The sequence below is a fragment of the Penicillium robsamsonii genome (assembly GCF_028829455.1).
Source record: "Penicillium robsamsonii strain IBT 29466 chromosome Unknown utg000005l_segment0_segment0, whole genome shotgun sequence".
Taxonomy (NCBI): Eukaryota; Fungi; Ascomycota; class Eurotiomycetes; order Eurotiales; family Aspergillaceae; genus Penicillium; species Penicillium robsamsonii.
Window position 1 is genome coordinate 1,960,584 of NW_026643223.1, and position 16,526 is coordinate 1,977,109.

General features: G+C 46.9%; 10 protein-coding genes across 10 annotated transcripts; 6 read left to right on the plus strand and 4 right to left on the minus strand.

Annotated features, from left to right (window-relative positions):
* Positions 1 to 130: 130 nt before the first annotated feature.
* N7447_008784 (uncharacterized protein) lies at positions 131 to 418 on the minus strand (the record flags this gene model as incomplete). The annotated part of the gene is made up of 1 exon (XM_057233046.1): positions 131 to 418. The coding sequence occupies one exon, from the start codon at positions 416 to 418 to the stop codon at positions 131 to 133; it is 288 nt and encodes a 95-aa protein (XP_057082588.1).
* A 237-nt stretch (positions 419 to 655) lies between these two features.
* N7447_008785 (oxidoreductase, short chain dehydrogenase/reductase family) lies at positions 656 to 1,429 on the minus strand (the record flags this gene model as incomplete). Its single annotated transcript, XM_057233047.1, has 1 exon — positions 656 to 1,429. One exon carries the CDS (start codon positions 1,427 to 1,429, stop codon positions 656 to 658), a length of 774 nt encoding a protein of 257 aa, XP_057082589.1.
* Positions 1,430 to 2,502: 1,073 nt separating this feature from the next.
* On the plus strand, positions 2,503 to 2,942 carry N7447_008786 (uncharacterized protein; the record flags this gene model as incomplete). Its single annotated transcript, XM_057233048.1, is given in 2 exon segments — positions 2,503 to 2,561; positions 2,579 to 2,942. 2 exon segments carry the CDS (start codon positions 2,503 to 2,505, stop codon positions 2,940 to 2,942), a joined length of 423 nt encoding a protein of 140 aa, XP_057082590.1.
* Positions 2,943 to 3,173: 231 nt separating this feature from the next.
* Positions 3,174 to 3,491, plus strand: N7447_008787 (uncharacterized protein; the record flags this gene model as incomplete). The annotated part of the gene is made up of 3 exons (XM_057233049.1): positions 3,174 to 3,207; positions 3,237 to 3,284; positions 3,319 to 3,491. Coding segments are annotated over 3 exons (255 nt in total), but the record flags the coding sequence as incomplete, so codon positions are not given.
* Positions 3,492 to 3,676: 185 nt separating this feature from the next.
* On the minus strand, positions 3,677 to 4,480 carry N7447_008788 (CE1 family esterase; the record flags this gene model as incomplete). The annotated part of the gene is made up of 1 exon (XM_057233050.1): positions 3,677 to 4,480. One exon carries the CDS (start codon positions 4,478 to 4,480, stop codon positions 3,677 to 3,679), a length of 804 nt encoding a protein of 267 aa, XP_057082592.1.
* Positions 4,481 to 5,727: 1,247 nt separating this feature from the next.
* N7447_008789 (lytic polysaccharide monooxygenase auxiliary activity family 9 protein) lies at positions 5,728 to 6,698 on the plus strand (the record flags this gene model as incomplete). Its single annotated transcript, XM_057233051.1, has 3 exons — positions 5,728 to 6,241; positions 6,296 to 6,338; positions 6,398 to 6,698. 3 exons carry the CDS (start codon positions 5,728 to 5,730, stop codon positions 6,696 to 6,698), a joined length of 858 nt encoding a protein of 285 aa, XP_057082593.1.
* A 1,554-nt stretch (positions 6,699 to 8,252) lies between these two features.
* Positions 8,253 to 8,862, minus strand: N7447_008790 (GFA family protein; the record flags this gene model as incomplete). The annotated part of the gene is made up of 2 exons (XM_057233052.1): positions 8,253 to 8,675; positions 8,740 to 8,862. 2 exons carry the CDS (start codon positions 8,860 to 8,862, stop codon positions 8,253 to 8,255), a joined length of 546 nt encoding a protein of 181 aa, XP_057082594.1.
* Positions 8,863 to 9,971: 1,109 nt separating this feature from the next.
* Positions 9,972 to 10,928, plus strand: N7447_008791 (uncharacterized protein; the record flags this gene model as incomplete). Its single annotated transcript, XM_057233053.1, has 1 exon — positions 9,972 to 10,928. The coding sequence occupies one exon, from the start codon at positions 9,972 to 9,974 to the stop codon at positions 10,926 to 10,928; it is 957 nt and encodes a 318-aa protein (XP_057082595.1).
* Positions 10,929 to 12,576: 1,648 nt separating this feature from the next.
* On the plus strand, positions 12,577 to 13,869 carry N7447_008792 (NO-inducible flavohemoprotein; the record flags this gene model as incomplete). Its single annotated transcript, XM_057233054.1, has 1 exon — positions 12,577 to 13,869. One exon carries the CDS (start codon positions 12,577 to 12,579, stop codon positions 13,867 to 13,869), a length of 1,293 nt encoding a protein of 430 aa, XP_057082596.1.
* A 1,723-nt stretch (positions 13,870 to 15,592) lies between these two features.
* N7447_008793 (uncharacterized protein) lies at positions 15,593 to 16,080 on the plus strand (the record flags this gene model as incomplete). Its single annotated transcript, XM_057233055.1, has 3 exons — positions 15,593 to 15,619; positions 15,666 to 15,746; positions 15,799 to 16,080. 3 exons carry the CDS (start codon positions 15,593 to 15,595, stop codon positions 16,078 to 16,080), a joined length of 390 nt encoding a protein of 129 aa, XP_057082597.1.
* Positions 16,081 to 16,526: the final 446 nt, after the last annotated feature.

A 16,526-nucleotide genomic window follows, 5' to 3' on the forward strand; every position in this document is an offset into this window, starting at 1 on the left:
TGGGGCAAGGAAGATGATTTTAATCGCATCTTAAAATGTATGTGTAGCATGCTCATCCACCGCCTAGGTCCTATTCTACTGCCTTGGCAGGGACCAAAACAGTCAGATTGTTCCGCCTCGGTGAATAAACCTACCCAAGGGCCGAATTTCCTAAAGTGTGAGATCCGACTTCCTTTTTTCCTCCCTGGCAATCTCCGCAGAGCCGCAAACCTTCAAACATCGTCTCGGGCAGCGCTGGCGCCATCGTAAACTCCCCAGCAAGGACAGGCCGAAAAGTGTCATCGCACGCCTCGTTGGGCCTGGCTTCCATGGGCTGGTAGGTACTATCGGGCTTGGGCTCAGCCGAATCTGGACTAATGAGCTTGAGGGGTTTGATGTAATAGCCCATGTTGATATCGTAAAATGAAACCTGGGCCATTGTGGATAAAGAGTGTTTCTTATTCTTTGATATGCAGTAAAAGTGGCTTGGACAAGGGCACAGCTCTACATATACTTATATGTATACTAAGCGTACGCTAGGTGTATTGGGAGACGCTAATCGGAAATCATCGAAAGGCCTGTCTGATCGAAGTAGTAGAATGTTGTGCATATGCATACCTATGCTGCGTTAAACATATGTGAAATACATACGGTAACAGAAGTAATACTCGCTCAGTCACTGGACCAGCACGCCTCCACTCGAGTGGATACTCGTGCCCGTGATGTTCGAATCCCTAAGCAGGTAAATAAACGCCTCCGCCACCTCCTCCGGTGTGCCAACCTTGCCCAATAGAGCCGTCGAAGCATAGAACTCCCTCGTGCTCTTACGTTGCTCCGGCATCTCCCCCCAGATCTCTGTCTCCGTCGGGCCAGGATGCACGACATTGACCCTCAGCGGAGCTAAATCCAGCGCTAGCGCGCGCGTCAGCCCATCCAGCCCGGCTGCGTATGCCGCTCCAGTTGGCCACCCCTTTATGGGTTTCTCGCCGAGCCTGCCACCGCAAAACACCACGCTCGAGGTGTAGCTCGGCTTGAGGAACCGCGGCGCGAGTTTGGCGACTAGGATCGGCGCGACTAGTATGAGCTGGGCCTGGTCGAAGAGGTAGTCACGGTCGGTGCGGGCAAGGGGCCGCGTTGCTGGTTGGCCCGCTGTGACGACGATGTGGTCGAGGAGCTCTGAGCCGTCGGCCGTGGCGTCGGCTAAGAGCTGTTCGAGGCGCTGCTCGACATCCGGCTGGGCAAGGTCAACGGCGAAGCCCTTGATGTTCGTGTCAGGCATTGTTGCTGGGGACTCGGATTTGATCCTAGTGACAGCGTTTGCTACGCGTGCGGGGTTGGACGACGCGATGGACACGCGGACGCCTTGCTCCGCGGCGAGTCGGGCGACGGCGGCGCCAATGCCTGACGAGCCGCCAATGACGAGGAGAGATTGACCAGCAATCGAGGGCATTGTGGTGATATGGAATGATATGATGGAGGGGTGTGACGTGTCGGTTGCAAACCTTGACAGTACATATACGTCTTTATACCTCTATCTTGACATGATTTGTAATTCCTGCCTGCGTCTTCGACCTTGTTTGTCACCGTGGGACAAATGAATAATTACCCCGGGTGACGTAGTCCTGTCCAAGGTATTGGTCGGCAGCATTGGACGAGGGATGGCCATCATCACGACCTGCATACCTAGAATCACGACATGGATACTGATCGCACTTTAGAAATTGTTTAGTCACGGTTGCTGTTGCCCAAGTCCACGGGTGGTGCTATATTTATTACTAATTACTACACAACTCAGATTATAACATTTTCATTTTTTTTTTCTCGTTATAAAGTCTCTTTCCGAGCTATATATTCCAAGGTTGTAGTCGGAAACCCGCCCGTAGGGGACATCCATGGTCGTTTGTGTTGAAACCCCAAGTTAATTCTTCATAATTCACATGCATCGGGTCCTTTCCAACGCTAAGCCCTGATTGATTCCACGCATACATCGCTTTATGCATACGTCAAGTCCTGCAGAATTCCTACGGAATCGGGACTAGTGGCGTTCACGCAGTTTGATGCCTCTACCACACATTCCGCCATATAAACTCGAGTGCAGTATCTTATATCTCAGGATGGCATTTCAATTCAGGATACATTTGTTCAATGGAATCTGGGAGAATTTAGCACTCAATACTAACACCGCTCTTTGCGCTTCTTCTTTTTGATTCTCTTATTACAAACGGATATTAGTGAGCGATTTACAGGGGTGGAATTGAAGCCATAGAATTGAAGCCTATGGCTTCATTCCCAAGTATGAAGAAGATTAGATAATTTTACAATTCTAATTCTACACCTTGTGAAAGATTCATTTTTACATGCTGCTTAGTATATTATTCAACAGTTTAGCATTTCGGATTCCTTTATTAAGGAAAATACATATTATCTACACATCTCTGATCGTACTCGATAAGAACCCCGACTGTGGAACGACTCCGCAGGAACTACTGTACCAAATAATCACCAGCCATTGACTATGGAGAAATGTCGGGACGGGCCGAGACGCGAACCCCTGAACCGCCCGACCGCGACGAACACGAAAAGTCACCGGATTCTTGAGACCGAGACGCACCACCAGGCCGTCTAATAACTATGACCAAGAGCAAGAGATTGACATCCAGCAGAGAAATGTGCGCTCCCAGCGGAAGAATGAGGCCCAGGGCAAGCCTGTAGCCCAACGTGAAGCGGTAACTTCGGACGATGCCTTAACCGAGAGCGACGATCTGAACGCCGCCGACCTGGTGAAAGAGCTCGTGAAACTCAGGAGAGACATCAAACGGCGAGATGGTTTATATAGAGAAGAGATACAGAAAGTACAAGAAGCACTGTGGAAAGTCAAGGAAGAATTCAGCGCCGCCCCTATAGAAGCTCGACATAAGCTACAGACCCTGATAGATAGGCTAGATAGGCCCCTTACACCGTAACCCTTTTCCGAACCATGCTCCTAGAATGGCCACGATTAGATCCTTCGCGAAATCTAATCCTTACGCGTTATACTCAGTCCTGTAGACCCTACCACGGGATCCCCTTCCTATGCAGATATTACCTATACTCCTCTAACTAATTACCCGAGCAATATACGGACTCTCTCATAGTCGAACACGACACCGACTACCTTCACTAACACGTTCTGTTACATGATAGACACCTCGAACATGGTAAACAACGAAAATGAAAAGATGTCAGAAGGTCCGATCCGGGCGGCGGTTAAAACACAGATCCGGATGATGGAAAAGCACACGCACTAGCGCTGTCGCACCGTTACGGTGGATTCGAAAAACATAAACCGGATCAGAATAGTATATCGCGATAAAGCTGAATACCAGCTAGTCAAGAAAGTGGCGGAAATAAAGATCGGCGAAGGAGCCCGAGTGCTCCGTGACGAGCTTTACTTGATTAAAGTCGACAGCGCTAACAGAGCCGCAGTTCTGGACGAAAAAGATGAGATCCGAGCTAGAGCTATAGCGGCCTTTAGTGAGGAGAACGAAGCCACCGTTACTAAGATCGCGTGGCTTAGCAGAAAGGAATGTGACAGAAATCGGTCTGTATCAGATGTTATGGTAAAACTCAATATATTGCAACTCTCTGACTAGCAATAAAACAGGATAAACGCGCGAATATAAATAGACAAAATTGTCATCAAGCATCAACCCCAACTTCAAGCGGCCATGAAAAATTCCCAGGTCGCATCTGGAGCCAGAGAACTCCCAACACCCAGGGGCGCACCGACATGTCCCCCGTCATAAGCAATGAAAGAAACTGGCTTGGAGCACCCCTGGAAGTCCGTTCGAATGGAGCTGCCACTTCCAGACATGGGCTTACCGATGTTTGCTGGCTGGCACTTGTCGTTCTCAACGAACTTATTCGCCAGACTCACACCCCCGTCAAATGGTAGAACTTGGTCATCAATCCCATGAATACCTAAATAAGCAATAGGATCGTGGCCCCCATCACATCCACTAATCACACCGCCACTCAACACGCTAACGGCCTTGAACTCCTTCGCCCGCGAACAAGCAAGCGCATAACTCATCCCACCGCCCCAACTAAAGCCCGTGGCGAAGCGAGAGCTCGGGTCCACACAGAGGTCACCCTCGACTTGCTGGATAATAGCGTCGATGAGGGCCACATCTTCGCCGTTGGCATTGGCCCAGCCAGCGTCCTTGCCGTTGGGAGCAACCAGAATTGCGCTGCCCTGCGCTCGGCTTTCGAGACCATACCATGGTTGAATGCTATCGCCGTTGACGACAGAATACATGTTTCCGCCTCGCCAATGGAGGCCGAAAACGAGGTGATGTGGCTTGTTTGGGTCATAGCCGTCAGGGATCTTTAGGATGTACTCGCGGCCATTGATATTGTGGACTCCATTGGCGAGAGTGGGATCTTTGCCGCAGCCCGAGGACGTGGCGGCGTCGGCCAAGGCTAGGAATCCTAGTCCTAGGAGGGTAGGAAGAAGCATCATTGTCAAATAACAAAGAAAGAATATCACAGACAATGAGATTCTGATCAAGTGAAAGATTTGAGGGTTGTCTCGATATTTGGGATTGATTGTCGGGAGAAGTGAGAGTGAGCTACACGGCCATCTTTATATATGCTCTTAGAGTTGGATGATTAAGCTGCCAACATAATCGGCGAGATTCCCTTCCTCAAGAGGAACGGAGCTCTTGATGGATGATCTTTCTTCGGATAGGAATACTTCTGTTTCCACGATCCGGTGTCTTGCCTAATACAGCGACAACCCTGTCCAGGTCACATCCGGGTAAATACTGTCCAATGACCAGGCATGAATGTCACAGATCGATACCCTTCGGAGTGGGAGAATTGTCAAAGCACGGAAAAGTTAACCGTGTTTCATCAGTTGGGTAAATTGCAAAGAGATGTACTATTCTAGGCGCAGACCACCCCCAGCTTGATGTTGAGAGCAAATAATTGGAGCAGGCGTGGCCAAAAATCATGTCAAACGTTTTGGATAAACAGCCATAGGCCAGCTTCCAAACACACCCGTTTCTATAAGCGTATAGATACGTCCTGATCAGGCTATATTTTGGCACACTCTGTAACAGACTATGTGATCTAAAGTCCAGTTGACTCAGCCAAGACTGTCGATTTCTACTTCGCCAATCATATCGCATCCAGATTCATTAAATAAAGTAATAGATCGGCATGCCAAGCCTTTATCGGTAAATAGGGGCATCGTTCCTGCCGAGATTCATATTTTCTTGGGACCTGAGGAAACTCTCACCGATTACCGTTGTTCTTTTGAAACAGACCTTGTGGAGACCACTTGGATAGCTTTGTCTCCTCTCAACCTATTGCATACTTAGTCAGGAATGACAAGACGCTATGAACGAATCGACTATTATGGATCAGAACAGGGATGCCTCGATGAAGGCTATCTTCTAAGTCTTGGCATGTTTCTTTCTAAAACAAAGAAACCTTGGAATGTCTGACTGAGGTTTGAATAGGATCCAGATATGTCGGAAGCCCCGATAACATGCAATTGCTAGGGGTCAAGATGCGTGTCTCGTGCCAAGTACTCAGAGATCAGAAGACATATAAGAACGACGTATTTCCTTCACTGATAGCTTCAACACAGTCATTGTTAGTCGGCCTCTTCCGCACATTCATATCTCAGTATATTTGCTTTACTTGGGCTGGTCCCTTTTTCGTTCTTTACAAAAGCCAAACAATTCATTCATTCATTTCAAGATGAAGTTCTCCCTTCTCGCTGCCGCGGCCATTGCGCCCATGGTCTCGGCCCATTATTTCTTTGACACCCTCGTCATTGACGGCAAGGAAACTTCCGAGTACGTCCGCTCCAATACGCGTGCCGCCAAGTACAACCCTACCAAATGGGTCAACTCCCGCGACGACATGACCCCTGATGTTCTTGACTTCCGCTGCAACAAGGGTGCCTTCAGCTTCGCTGACACAACTGGTACCGCGGAGGTCAAGGCCGGATCTAAGCTTGCTCTGAAGCTTGCCGTTGGTGCTAGAATGGAGCACCCTGGTCCTGCCCTCGTGTACATGTCCAAGGCTCCCAGCACTGCCAATCAATACCAGGGCGACGGCGAGTGGTTCAAGATCCATCAAGAAAGCGTCTGCGACAAGAACAAGGACTTTACCAAGGATGCCTGGTGTACCTATGGTAAGGATCGTATTGAGTTCACGATTCCTGCGGCCCTACCAGACGGGGAGTATCTGATTCGACCAGAGCACATTGGTATGTCTTCTATATCGTTGTTATAAGTGAGAATATTACTAATTTCCGGAACAGGTGTGCACGGCGCTCACGTTGGGCAAGCCGAGTTCTATAACACGTAAGTGGAGCTTTCTCACGCCTCTCATTATTTTCGAGTGAATACTGATAAATTTTCAGCTGCGCTCAAGTCAAGGTCATCGGTGGTGGCAATGGAACCCCCGGACCTACCGTCAACTTCCCCGGTGCTTACAAGAAGGATGACCCTTCGTTCAATTTCAGTATCTATAATGGCTACAAGGATTACCCTATGCCTGGTCCGGAAGTCTGGGATGGTGGGTCGGACTCTAGCTATGCTTCGAACGTGGCTAGCACCAATGCTACAGTTGCCGCTACCACTTCCGATGAGAAGGATGAGGACACCTGCGATAGCAGCTTCACTCGGTGCGCACGCTCCTGTTTCCAGCTACTAAAGGACTAGGCCTATTTCGGGTCTATCGTGGATTTGTTTGGCAGTTTGAGGGGGCTTGATACTCATTGAGTCTCTCGCCGTTCATGTCAGTCGTTTCCATATGTTATTGGCTCCTACTTCCTGCTTGTCGGGCCTTATTTATCACTCAGGGCTATGCTGAATGAGAATGCTGCGAAGTCCCTAGATAGAGAGAAAATCGCGCCACCCTGTCTCAAGTTTGTCAAGTTCACATAGCCTACATAATTACAGAATGTCTAGTAACTTGAAGATAGCATTTACCTTTTGACAGCATAATTCATGAACTTTAATTTGGAAAACAATCTTGGAAATCGCGAGGCTTCATGCCCCTCTGTCATTTGAAAGTACAAATGACAAAGCTTAAAGGCTCACACTCGTTGCCCATTGTTGATATCTCCAAGTGGTCACATTGTAAATTTCATGCCTTATGGCCTCACCTAACAGCTCGTAAATCCAAACGCTATTACACAGCGTTCGTCTATTTCCAATCCCTGCCCAACTGCATCGTTTGGTATCCAAGTGACGCCAATGAGACTAGTGCTACAGCCTGGATCTTATTTTCTTTTTGTGTTTGATCATATTTACTCTCTACTAGGCGGCGCATCAACATCAATACACTACGCGCAAATTTCTTAGAAATCAACCTACTCTCATCGAAGGAACAGCCGGCGTTCATCCACAAGAAGCCCTATTTGGGCAAAGCAGGAGTGGGACTTTTCCGTGACTTGTCGCGATTATCAACACATCAACGAATGGTTGAAATAGAATGAGGAGTTGCATGTTCATCTCGTTGGTGGAGTTGATATATATTGCTCTCAACCCTAATTCCCAAGATTGGGCTGATCAGGTAATCCGACCAAGGGCAAGATTCTCAGTTATTAGGTTATGAAAGAAGTTGGAATAAGAACACTTTTTATGGGTCTTGGTTTTGTAATATGTACCTGTTCTACACTTTTATATAAGGAAAGCATTCCACATGTCTGACTTTGACAAAGTTCTTCGTTATACCACGATATCTTATTGTCAAAATATTACTCGCGTCCAATTGTTAGAATAATATCAAAAGGCTGTATTGCATCTAGTACACCGGCAGACCTGAGAGGAGTTCGCTCGACGCCTTTCGGTGTATTCTTATCTTCCACGATGGGGCCGTTGTTTCGGTCAAAGAGGGAGCCATTGATACGATGGATAGTAAATTATTTCAGTTTAGTATGTTTATTGAGATCTGTAACACAAAATTACCTTCTTAACCCTGCTTATATACTAATTTTCTGTGATCGATGCCGGCTATCCTATTGCAATATCAAGCAGGCCTTCGGAACACCGTTTAGTTTCCCTATTCTTGTACTGTAATTGGCTGTAATTTGAAAATGCTAGTGGGATCCGGTGGGAAACATTGTAGATTCAACTCATGTGGATGCTGGCTAATGGAACGTGGACCCTTAGGTTCAGATATCGCCTAATAGTATAAATAGTTATACTTGTCCCTAGTAAGTCTGTAACCAGAGCTGTGGAGTTGAAATACTGAAGCCTCAATTACTTCATTCAGAGTTGAGAAGGACCGGTATCCTTTGGAATATAAGCAGATCCCATGACCTGCTCCACATCAGTTGCACAGCGAAGCCATCCCACACGGTCCTTGGTAAATAGCTCAAACCTGGGCTTCAACTTAGTTTCATGCAAGGTGAAATCATCCACTGTTCCGGTACGCAGGATACTATGTCCCGGGAACATTTCACTGATGCGGTACATGAGCGAGCCACATGTAGAACAAAAACAATTTGTCATTGCCTTGCCGGAGGCTATGGTTTTCGACTGGCTAAATGACTTGAGGGATTCTTGGCCACGTAGGTGTTTTAGATCTGAGTCGGCCACAATAAAATTAGTGGCGAACATGGATGCGGTTATTTTTCGGCAATCCACGCAATGGCAGGTGAATGTGTCGATTAGGCCGGGGCCTTGTGTTGGCTGAAGTTTGCCCATGACATTAGCGGGATATATTAAACAGGGTTATATACTAGGGAGCACTTACAAAGGCCAGCTGTACTGCCCCACAGTAGCATGTGGCAGTCGCCTGGCCTTCTTTTGACCAGCCATCATCCGCGCCACCGGCAACAGGTATGTAGGGCTTAAAATTATCTCTTGCAGCAGCCATGATTGAATTTTTCTTCGAGTGAGAGGGTGCTTTGCGTAAATTTAAGAAACTTATGCTTTGTCTTGGTAATTCATTCTGATGGGACATTACGAACCGGCTCCCACTGGACTCCCTCTCTCCCACCGGTGACCCACCGGTATCCCACAGTTTGTACTCCACTTGATTAACTATGAATTTTCTCGTGTTTACGTCACCTAGGCAGTGCGAAGATAAAGGTGATTAGGACTGGAATGAGTGCTCGATATAAAGGTCGAGACTGTTCCAGAGGGTAAGTATATATAGCCGCTTAGTTGTGGACTAATTTCAATCCTTTCCAGCTCGAACAGGCCCAGCTACTATCACATACTACGCCCAAAGAATATATGGTTTCAGATAGATCTGTCGATACTCGCACACATAGAATCATGTGCACAAGCTTCAAACCCCGTGTAGACCTAGCTAGGCATACAGAGTGGCCAAGTTCAATACCAACCTCCAAACGATTGATGCTGTCTGCAGGAGGCTTCTGATCGAGCGACTTCTCAAGAATCTAGTGGACAATTGTCTTGATGGAGCTATGTAAACCGCTTCCGCTCCCATGCGTACCCTGTTCTGTGCGATCTTGGCCTAAAGATATCAACCATCTAAACCATGTGTCCGGCACAAATAGCACGGTAGGCATGGATGAAGTCCGTGTTATGACCTCTTGCTTGAAAAGCTTGCGGAAACTAAACAGTGGCTTCTTGGGGAATCGGAAACGAATCGGTCGCCTATTACTCATTGGCACATGGCGATCGGGAGCGAGGCTACTACTGGGATTACCTAGAATGGCTGGTCGTATAACTACAAATTAGAAAATGGGGCGACAACCTTGGAAGGCAATGTCAACTTAAAATTGAGTTTCCGTAGTCCATACTCTCCAGTGCACCTCTACTCTGTGTGTGGGATACCGCCAACGGGCGGGGGGGGGGGGGGGGGGGGGCATTAGTAATTCTGCGAATTTTTTGAACTGTTATTGATTATTGAGTTGGTAGAATGTATTTATAAGGCAACGGCCAGGTATAAGTATCTGGTAATCCCCCCCTCCCCGATGCTGGGCCTATAGCTCAGTGTGAACTATATCACATACCATGACTCCTTCCATTCTCATCGTCGGCGCCACCGGCAATACCGGCCGAGCTGTCGCTCATACACTGCCAAAGTTGCTTCAATCCAGCAGTACTTTGTCCGGGCACCGCATCATTGTTCTCACTCGCTCCTCGGGCAGTCCGGTGGCACAAGAGCTTGCCAAAGTGACTGGAGTTTCATTGATCGAACAGAACTGGGTTGAGATAACCACCGACTGGCTCCGTGAGCACAAGGTTGCTAGGGCATTTATTGCATCCCACAATGAGCCCAACCAATTTGCCGAAGAATCGACCTTCCATCTCAACGCCCTCAGCGCCGGCGTCAAGTATGTCGTGCGGATCTCAACTACGGCAGCAAATATCCGTCCGGACTGCCCTGCCTATTATGCACGCCAGCACTGGGCCATCGAGACTCTCCTCGGCTCACCCGAGTTCAATGACTTGCAATGGACCTCTCTTCAACCGAACGTTTTCTCACCACTCATTATGTCCCCTGCTGCGGAGTTTATCAAGAAATACCACAGGACTGGAGAGCAGGATACACTTCGGCTGATGTTGTCAGAGGATGGGCCCGTCGGCATTATCGATCCTGACGAGGTTGGTGTTATTGCAGCTCATCTCTTGTCTCAAGATGACACTTCCGCTCATAATAGGGCTAAGTACGTTCTAAATGGACCCGAGGACATCACTGGAAAGAAGATTGTCGGCATGGTTGAGCAGCACATTGGTACGCCCGTCAGAGACGTTATCTACAAAGACGTCTCGTTCGTCGACATGTTGTATGAGTACCAGTATGCGGCAACCAAGCAATCAAAGAACCTCATCTACTCAAACAAGCGGGCTCCAGAGTCAGCGTGGGAAGGGAAATGCTCGACTTCTACAACCAGCAACGAGATCATGGAGCTTGCTGCTCCAAAGCGCACAGCTGCTGGTACCTTGAAGGCTTTACTTGACAGGTAAGGAAACCATATGTCAGAAAATAGTGGTCCCGGGGGGCGAAACAATTTCCTTGTAACTATTGTTGAAATATGAGATCTATCTGACCCGTACGCGAAGAAATCAATAGCTGAAGATATTAGTTCCAGCCAACTTTGACTGATTAGTATGAGACTGCGAGTTTAGTGCACTGCAACTAGGCACTTCGAACTTCTTCGCTTAAAGTTGATTTCTCAAAAGATCTTCTGTGCTTGGGTAATATACGCCCTTGGCTGTTTCATGGACTAGTGGAGACCTAACCCTCTTTTCATCATTTAATGAGATAGCAAAAGCATAAATGCTTTGTTTAGGAGTAACGTAACCTATAAGCGAGTGGCACACTCGCCCAACAACCCTACTAGAAATATGTACTTATCTCAACCACCACCATAATATTTCAATTCACACTATTCTTTCAATTCACACTATTCTTTCAATTCACACTATTCACATACTAATCAGGGCACATATTTTTCGATGTTCTATATAATAAGGAGTTAAGCTTTGTCAACTATCGCGGCGGCAACTATCAGCCGTTATTTCATAGGAGAGCACCCTCCTTGCCTCGATAACGACCAATCAGACCAGTCGCTTTGACACCGTTCATCACGGTGGAACTGCAACACTTGCACCGAGGCTACGGTGTAGGTTGTACGAGATAGTCCGAGAGGTCCCCCAACCGGGTGGCTCTTGGTGGTGTTGTTACAGACATCAAACCCACTTCAACGGTAAATGGGCTCGAACAGTGATATGGCAGATCTCGTCCGAGACGCGATGGATTTGAAAAAGCATTACCGATGCTCAAATGACAGTGGGCTCGGGCCAGAAGTTGGTAGGGGCTGATAAAAAGGGGGTCAGGCAGGAAAAAGAAGAGAAGGGCGTGGAGGAAACTGCAAGAGGACGGGCTGTGGTTTATAGATAGAGGGTAGATTAGGGACGCAGTAAAAACGACTAGAGGTGACACTAAACTCGAACGGGACCGCAGATGAGGATGCTAAACCAGAAGGGGCAAAGGGATAGAGCAGACAGGGCAGGCGGTCGAAGGCAGCAGGATGGCGGTGCAATGGGAGCCCTTTCTGCCCCCCACTTGCTGTCATGTGGAATACTAAACTTCTAGTTACTTAGCTTTAAACCACTTGATAACTAGTTAACTAGTCTGTATTCCAGTATAGGTCTAACTAAAGTACTTATAGAGATCTTTAAAAACCACAATATTACTAATCGCATTCTCGTGAATCGCGATAATATCGGATAATATATTGAATAATACGACCTTAAATAGTATAGACAATTTTTAACGGGCAGTTATACACAATGTGATGACAAAAACGGACCATGCCGTAAGAGGACTAGACTCCGAGAACTGGGTATAACGATTTTCGGGATCTAGTCCTAATTCGACAACTTCCACAACTCTACTCCATGCAGCCCGTACGGCCCCACTCTGAATCTAATCAACTACGTAACCATCTTCATTCTCCGCGGCGTGCGCGGAGGTGTCTGATGTCTGACTACTGATGAATGATGAACTTAAAGAGGATTCTCGACGTATTCTGCCAATGGAATTGTGAGAAAATCCAATCAACCCCAGATTGAACGTCTTTGAAACAGCCTTGTCTGCAGCATCCTCAAGATGTTCGCACAAATTGTTTTCCGGCGTGCAACACTCCCGTCGCTAGCCCAGAAGGCCTATGCCTCAGTGCCACGAAGGGGACTTACAACACAACAAAAGCAGGTTGTCAAGGCTACCATCCCCGCCCTTCAAGAGCATGGAGCCACGATCACCACACTATTTTATAAACGCTTGCTAGAGAAACACCCCGAACTCAAGAATATCTTCAACATCGTTCACCAAAAAACCGGCGAGCAACCCGCAGCTCTGGCACATGCTATATGGGCATATGCGGTTAACATTGACCATCCCGAAGCCCTGAGCACAGCTGTTTCTCGCATCGGACATAAACACGCTAGCTTGGGGGTCATGCCAGCTCACTACCCTATTGTGGGCGAACACTTGATCAGCGCAATCAAAGATGTCCTAGGACCTGCTGCCAACGAGCAAGTGCTAGATGCGTGGAAGGCAGCCTACCAGCAGCTCGCAGATATCTTTATCAACTTCGAGCAGGGTCTCTACGAGCAAGGTTTAAAGACACCCGGCGGATGGAAAGGATGGCGGAAGTTCTACATTTCGAAGAAAGTCCCGGAGAGTGACGAAATTATTTCCTTCTACCTCACTCCGGTTGATAAGGGCGCTCTACCATCGTATCAGCCCGGACAGTTTGTCAGCGTGCGCTGCTACGTGCCCGAATTAGGCTTCTACCAGCCCCGTCAGTACAGCCTATCCGACGTGGCCAACAAAAACTACTTCCGAATTTCTGTCAAGCGAGAGTTCGCAAAGGATTCCAAACCTGGTGGTCAAATCTCAAACGTACTTCATGAGTCGCTACCGGAAGGTGCGGAATTGGACTTAAGCATGCCTTTTGGTGACTTCATTCTCGACATCAACGCCACCAACCCTGTTGTTCTGGTCAGTGGAGGGGTGGGGCTCACGCCCATGATGTCCATGTTGAAAACCATCATCAACCAGCAAGGCCAAGCACGGCAAGTCGTGTTCGTCCATGCGGCACGGAGTGGCCGCGTCCACGCCATGAAGAATGATCTGACCCAGATCGTCGCCGAAAACCCGTCAGTCAGTCGCATGGTGTTTTATGAAGAGACCACTGAGAATGACATGCAAGGGCTGGATTATGATCAAGTAGGCCGGGTGGATTTGGCCAAAATCAAAAACAAGGTTATTCTCCCGGATGCAGATTATTATATCTGTGGGCCTCAGCCGTTCATGAAGGCTCAAAGCTGTAGTCTGGAGGCTTTGGGTGTGCGCCCTGAACGCATTCATATGGAGGTATTTGGATCTCCACGTGATTGATTGGTCGACAGATGGAATCTGATGGCCGATATCTTTGCGGTGTTGTTGTTCCACAAGGATGTTGATGGAACATATACATCTGGTAGCCTTTTCTCCCTACATTTCCATCCCTACATTTCCACAACGCTATATTCTACATGATATTGTTTTCTTTTCACCATCATTGGCTAATTGCAAGGAAAGAAACCCGTGTGGTAGGATAGAGCCTGTGTAGTAGACATCTAGGTGGCATTGGTCTTGTAGTATCGGCCTTAAACTGGTGCGGTTCTAGTTCCAAGGTCTAGAACAGCGCACCAACCCTTCCAGTCCTGCGATTCTGTCGCAATTCGAACCTCGAGGGACCGCTATTTCATAAATTCGCCAATATATTCCTTTTTTAGATTGACAAAGTGATGACTCATTCTAATCATTCATTGTTATTAAACACTATTTCGGATACTACACAGCCAAGTGTTGCGATGAAGCTACAATCCATACGAAATTAATCCAATTTAACTTTCATATCGAATACTCAGCATCAAAAATTCTAGATTCCCCTACAATAAGTCAAGTCCAGGCTCTTTGTGGTTGATTCTGGTCGGAGTAGTTGTTAACGTGCTATTGTGATCCCAAAGGTGGATTACCTATATATATATATACGGCTGCAACTAAGCATAGAATTGACTTGGCTATGACCCCGGTGTATCTCACTATAAACCGCCATAATCGGCACTGACGGCGTTTATAACTTTGAACGAGACCAGCTTCACGATGGGATTAACTGCAAAAGCGTGGGTTATAAAGAGGATTAGTAATACTACGATTAACGATCGGTTTTAGAACCTGAAAACCTTGCGAGAGTGGGTGACGACAATTGAGTGTACGGACGGTTCGGGGACACTCCCTCCGTGCGTGATTTCTTAATAATAATTTATAGATTTAGTATAATATATATCGGTAGGAGTAGCTTACTCAACCATATTACTACTTTAAATATCCATTTTAGGTGACTTTTTATAACCTTGGACCTTGAGCGTTTTGACTCCTGGAATGCTCGCCTAAACGGCCCAAGACCCACCGTGGACGGGCGATGTCGTAGCCTAGAGAGGAAGGAAGAAGCAAGTGGTAAATCCTAGGGGGTCTTATAGCAGAGCTATCCTAGCAAACAAACAAACTCTTTCCTAAATAGAAAGTATACTATTCCCCAAATAGGAATAGTAGAAAACAAAGCAAGCATGTGATCACATAAATTGTAACAAATATCACGGTACCAAAGGTCCATAAAACACACACAAAAGTGCATATATTGATTAGCTATTTGGTCTATTTACATGTTTCATTGGTCAGAGCGTTTCATAGTAATGAATTTGATCCTACTTTTCATATAGTCAGGTTTCTGTCAGTAACACCTAAATGAAAGATCGGAGATCTATCTAGTTTGATAGTGGCGGATTATAACTAGTCTCCGCAAAATCAGACCTAACCAACTACTATTTTTGATTTGATTCGACATTGTTATGTAGTATAAAATTATATTGGAACTTGCTTCAATAGTGTAATCCAGTGGAGCGCACCAAACACAAAGTACGGTTAGTGGTCACTGGGCCCGCCGGTCGAGCTGACTAATCGTCACGCGACAGGACAAATAACGTCATGAACATTTGGCTCGACAATCTTATCTTCAGATGCCATTTCCATCGCAGGCTTGGAAAATCATACCAAAACACAGGATTAATCTCACAGAATGCAGTCAGGAGGACCAGACCCCGAAGTAGGTCCCCCCTTCCTGAAACCAACGACCCTAATAATCCTCTCAGTCATTGTCTAAATCCGAGAACCGTCTCCTCAAAAAGTACGGAAAGCTGCCACGTGGAGGTTTACTGGCTGAAAAGTCTAAGGTACTTAGACACCTTTTTTTTCTTATGACACATGCTAACTAACAACCGACAGGAACGGACATACTTTGACTCTGGCGATTTCGCTCTTTCTGCCGCTGACCGCGAAACTGACAACGGTGCTGTCCAAACAGGCAGAGCCCATCCTAATCGAGAAAGCATTTCTCACCCTTATGCTGCTATCCCGGCCTCTAGTAATGTTAACGAAGATGCCAACCAAGATACGTATAGGAAAAGTGGGAGTCCTGAGAAGAGTCCTCTCCTTCACCAAATAAACACTAAAGATGAACCTACAAACAAGGAAGGACACGACGATCATGTCTCTCGCGAATGTTAAGACCAAACTGTTGCTTTAAAATTAAAAACAAATTGTATGTCATTCAGCAAGACAGCACATGCGGCACAATAGTCAACGAGGCGTGATACGATAGCTTTTCTTTTGTGAAGTTACGGAATATTTTTCAATATTACGATACCCATGTCCTTGAAACAGTGATGCTTTTTGTATGCTACCCTAAAAATGTTATCGTCCCTTGACATTAGGGTTCGAGAAATAACCAAAGAGCGTGGGTAGTGACACCGGATTCCCGAAGACAGGGGTGCACATTGGGAGCAAATTGTAATGGAAACACAACCCACAGTGTATTTCTGCTCAGCAACGCAGCATGACGAAGATCATGTGAGATTGTACCCAAGGGTTTGCATCCGCCTACGGTTTGTGAACCTGTGAGGGGGAATGAACAACATGTCAAAGTAATAATTCTTAGTTTTGAAAGGTTAAAA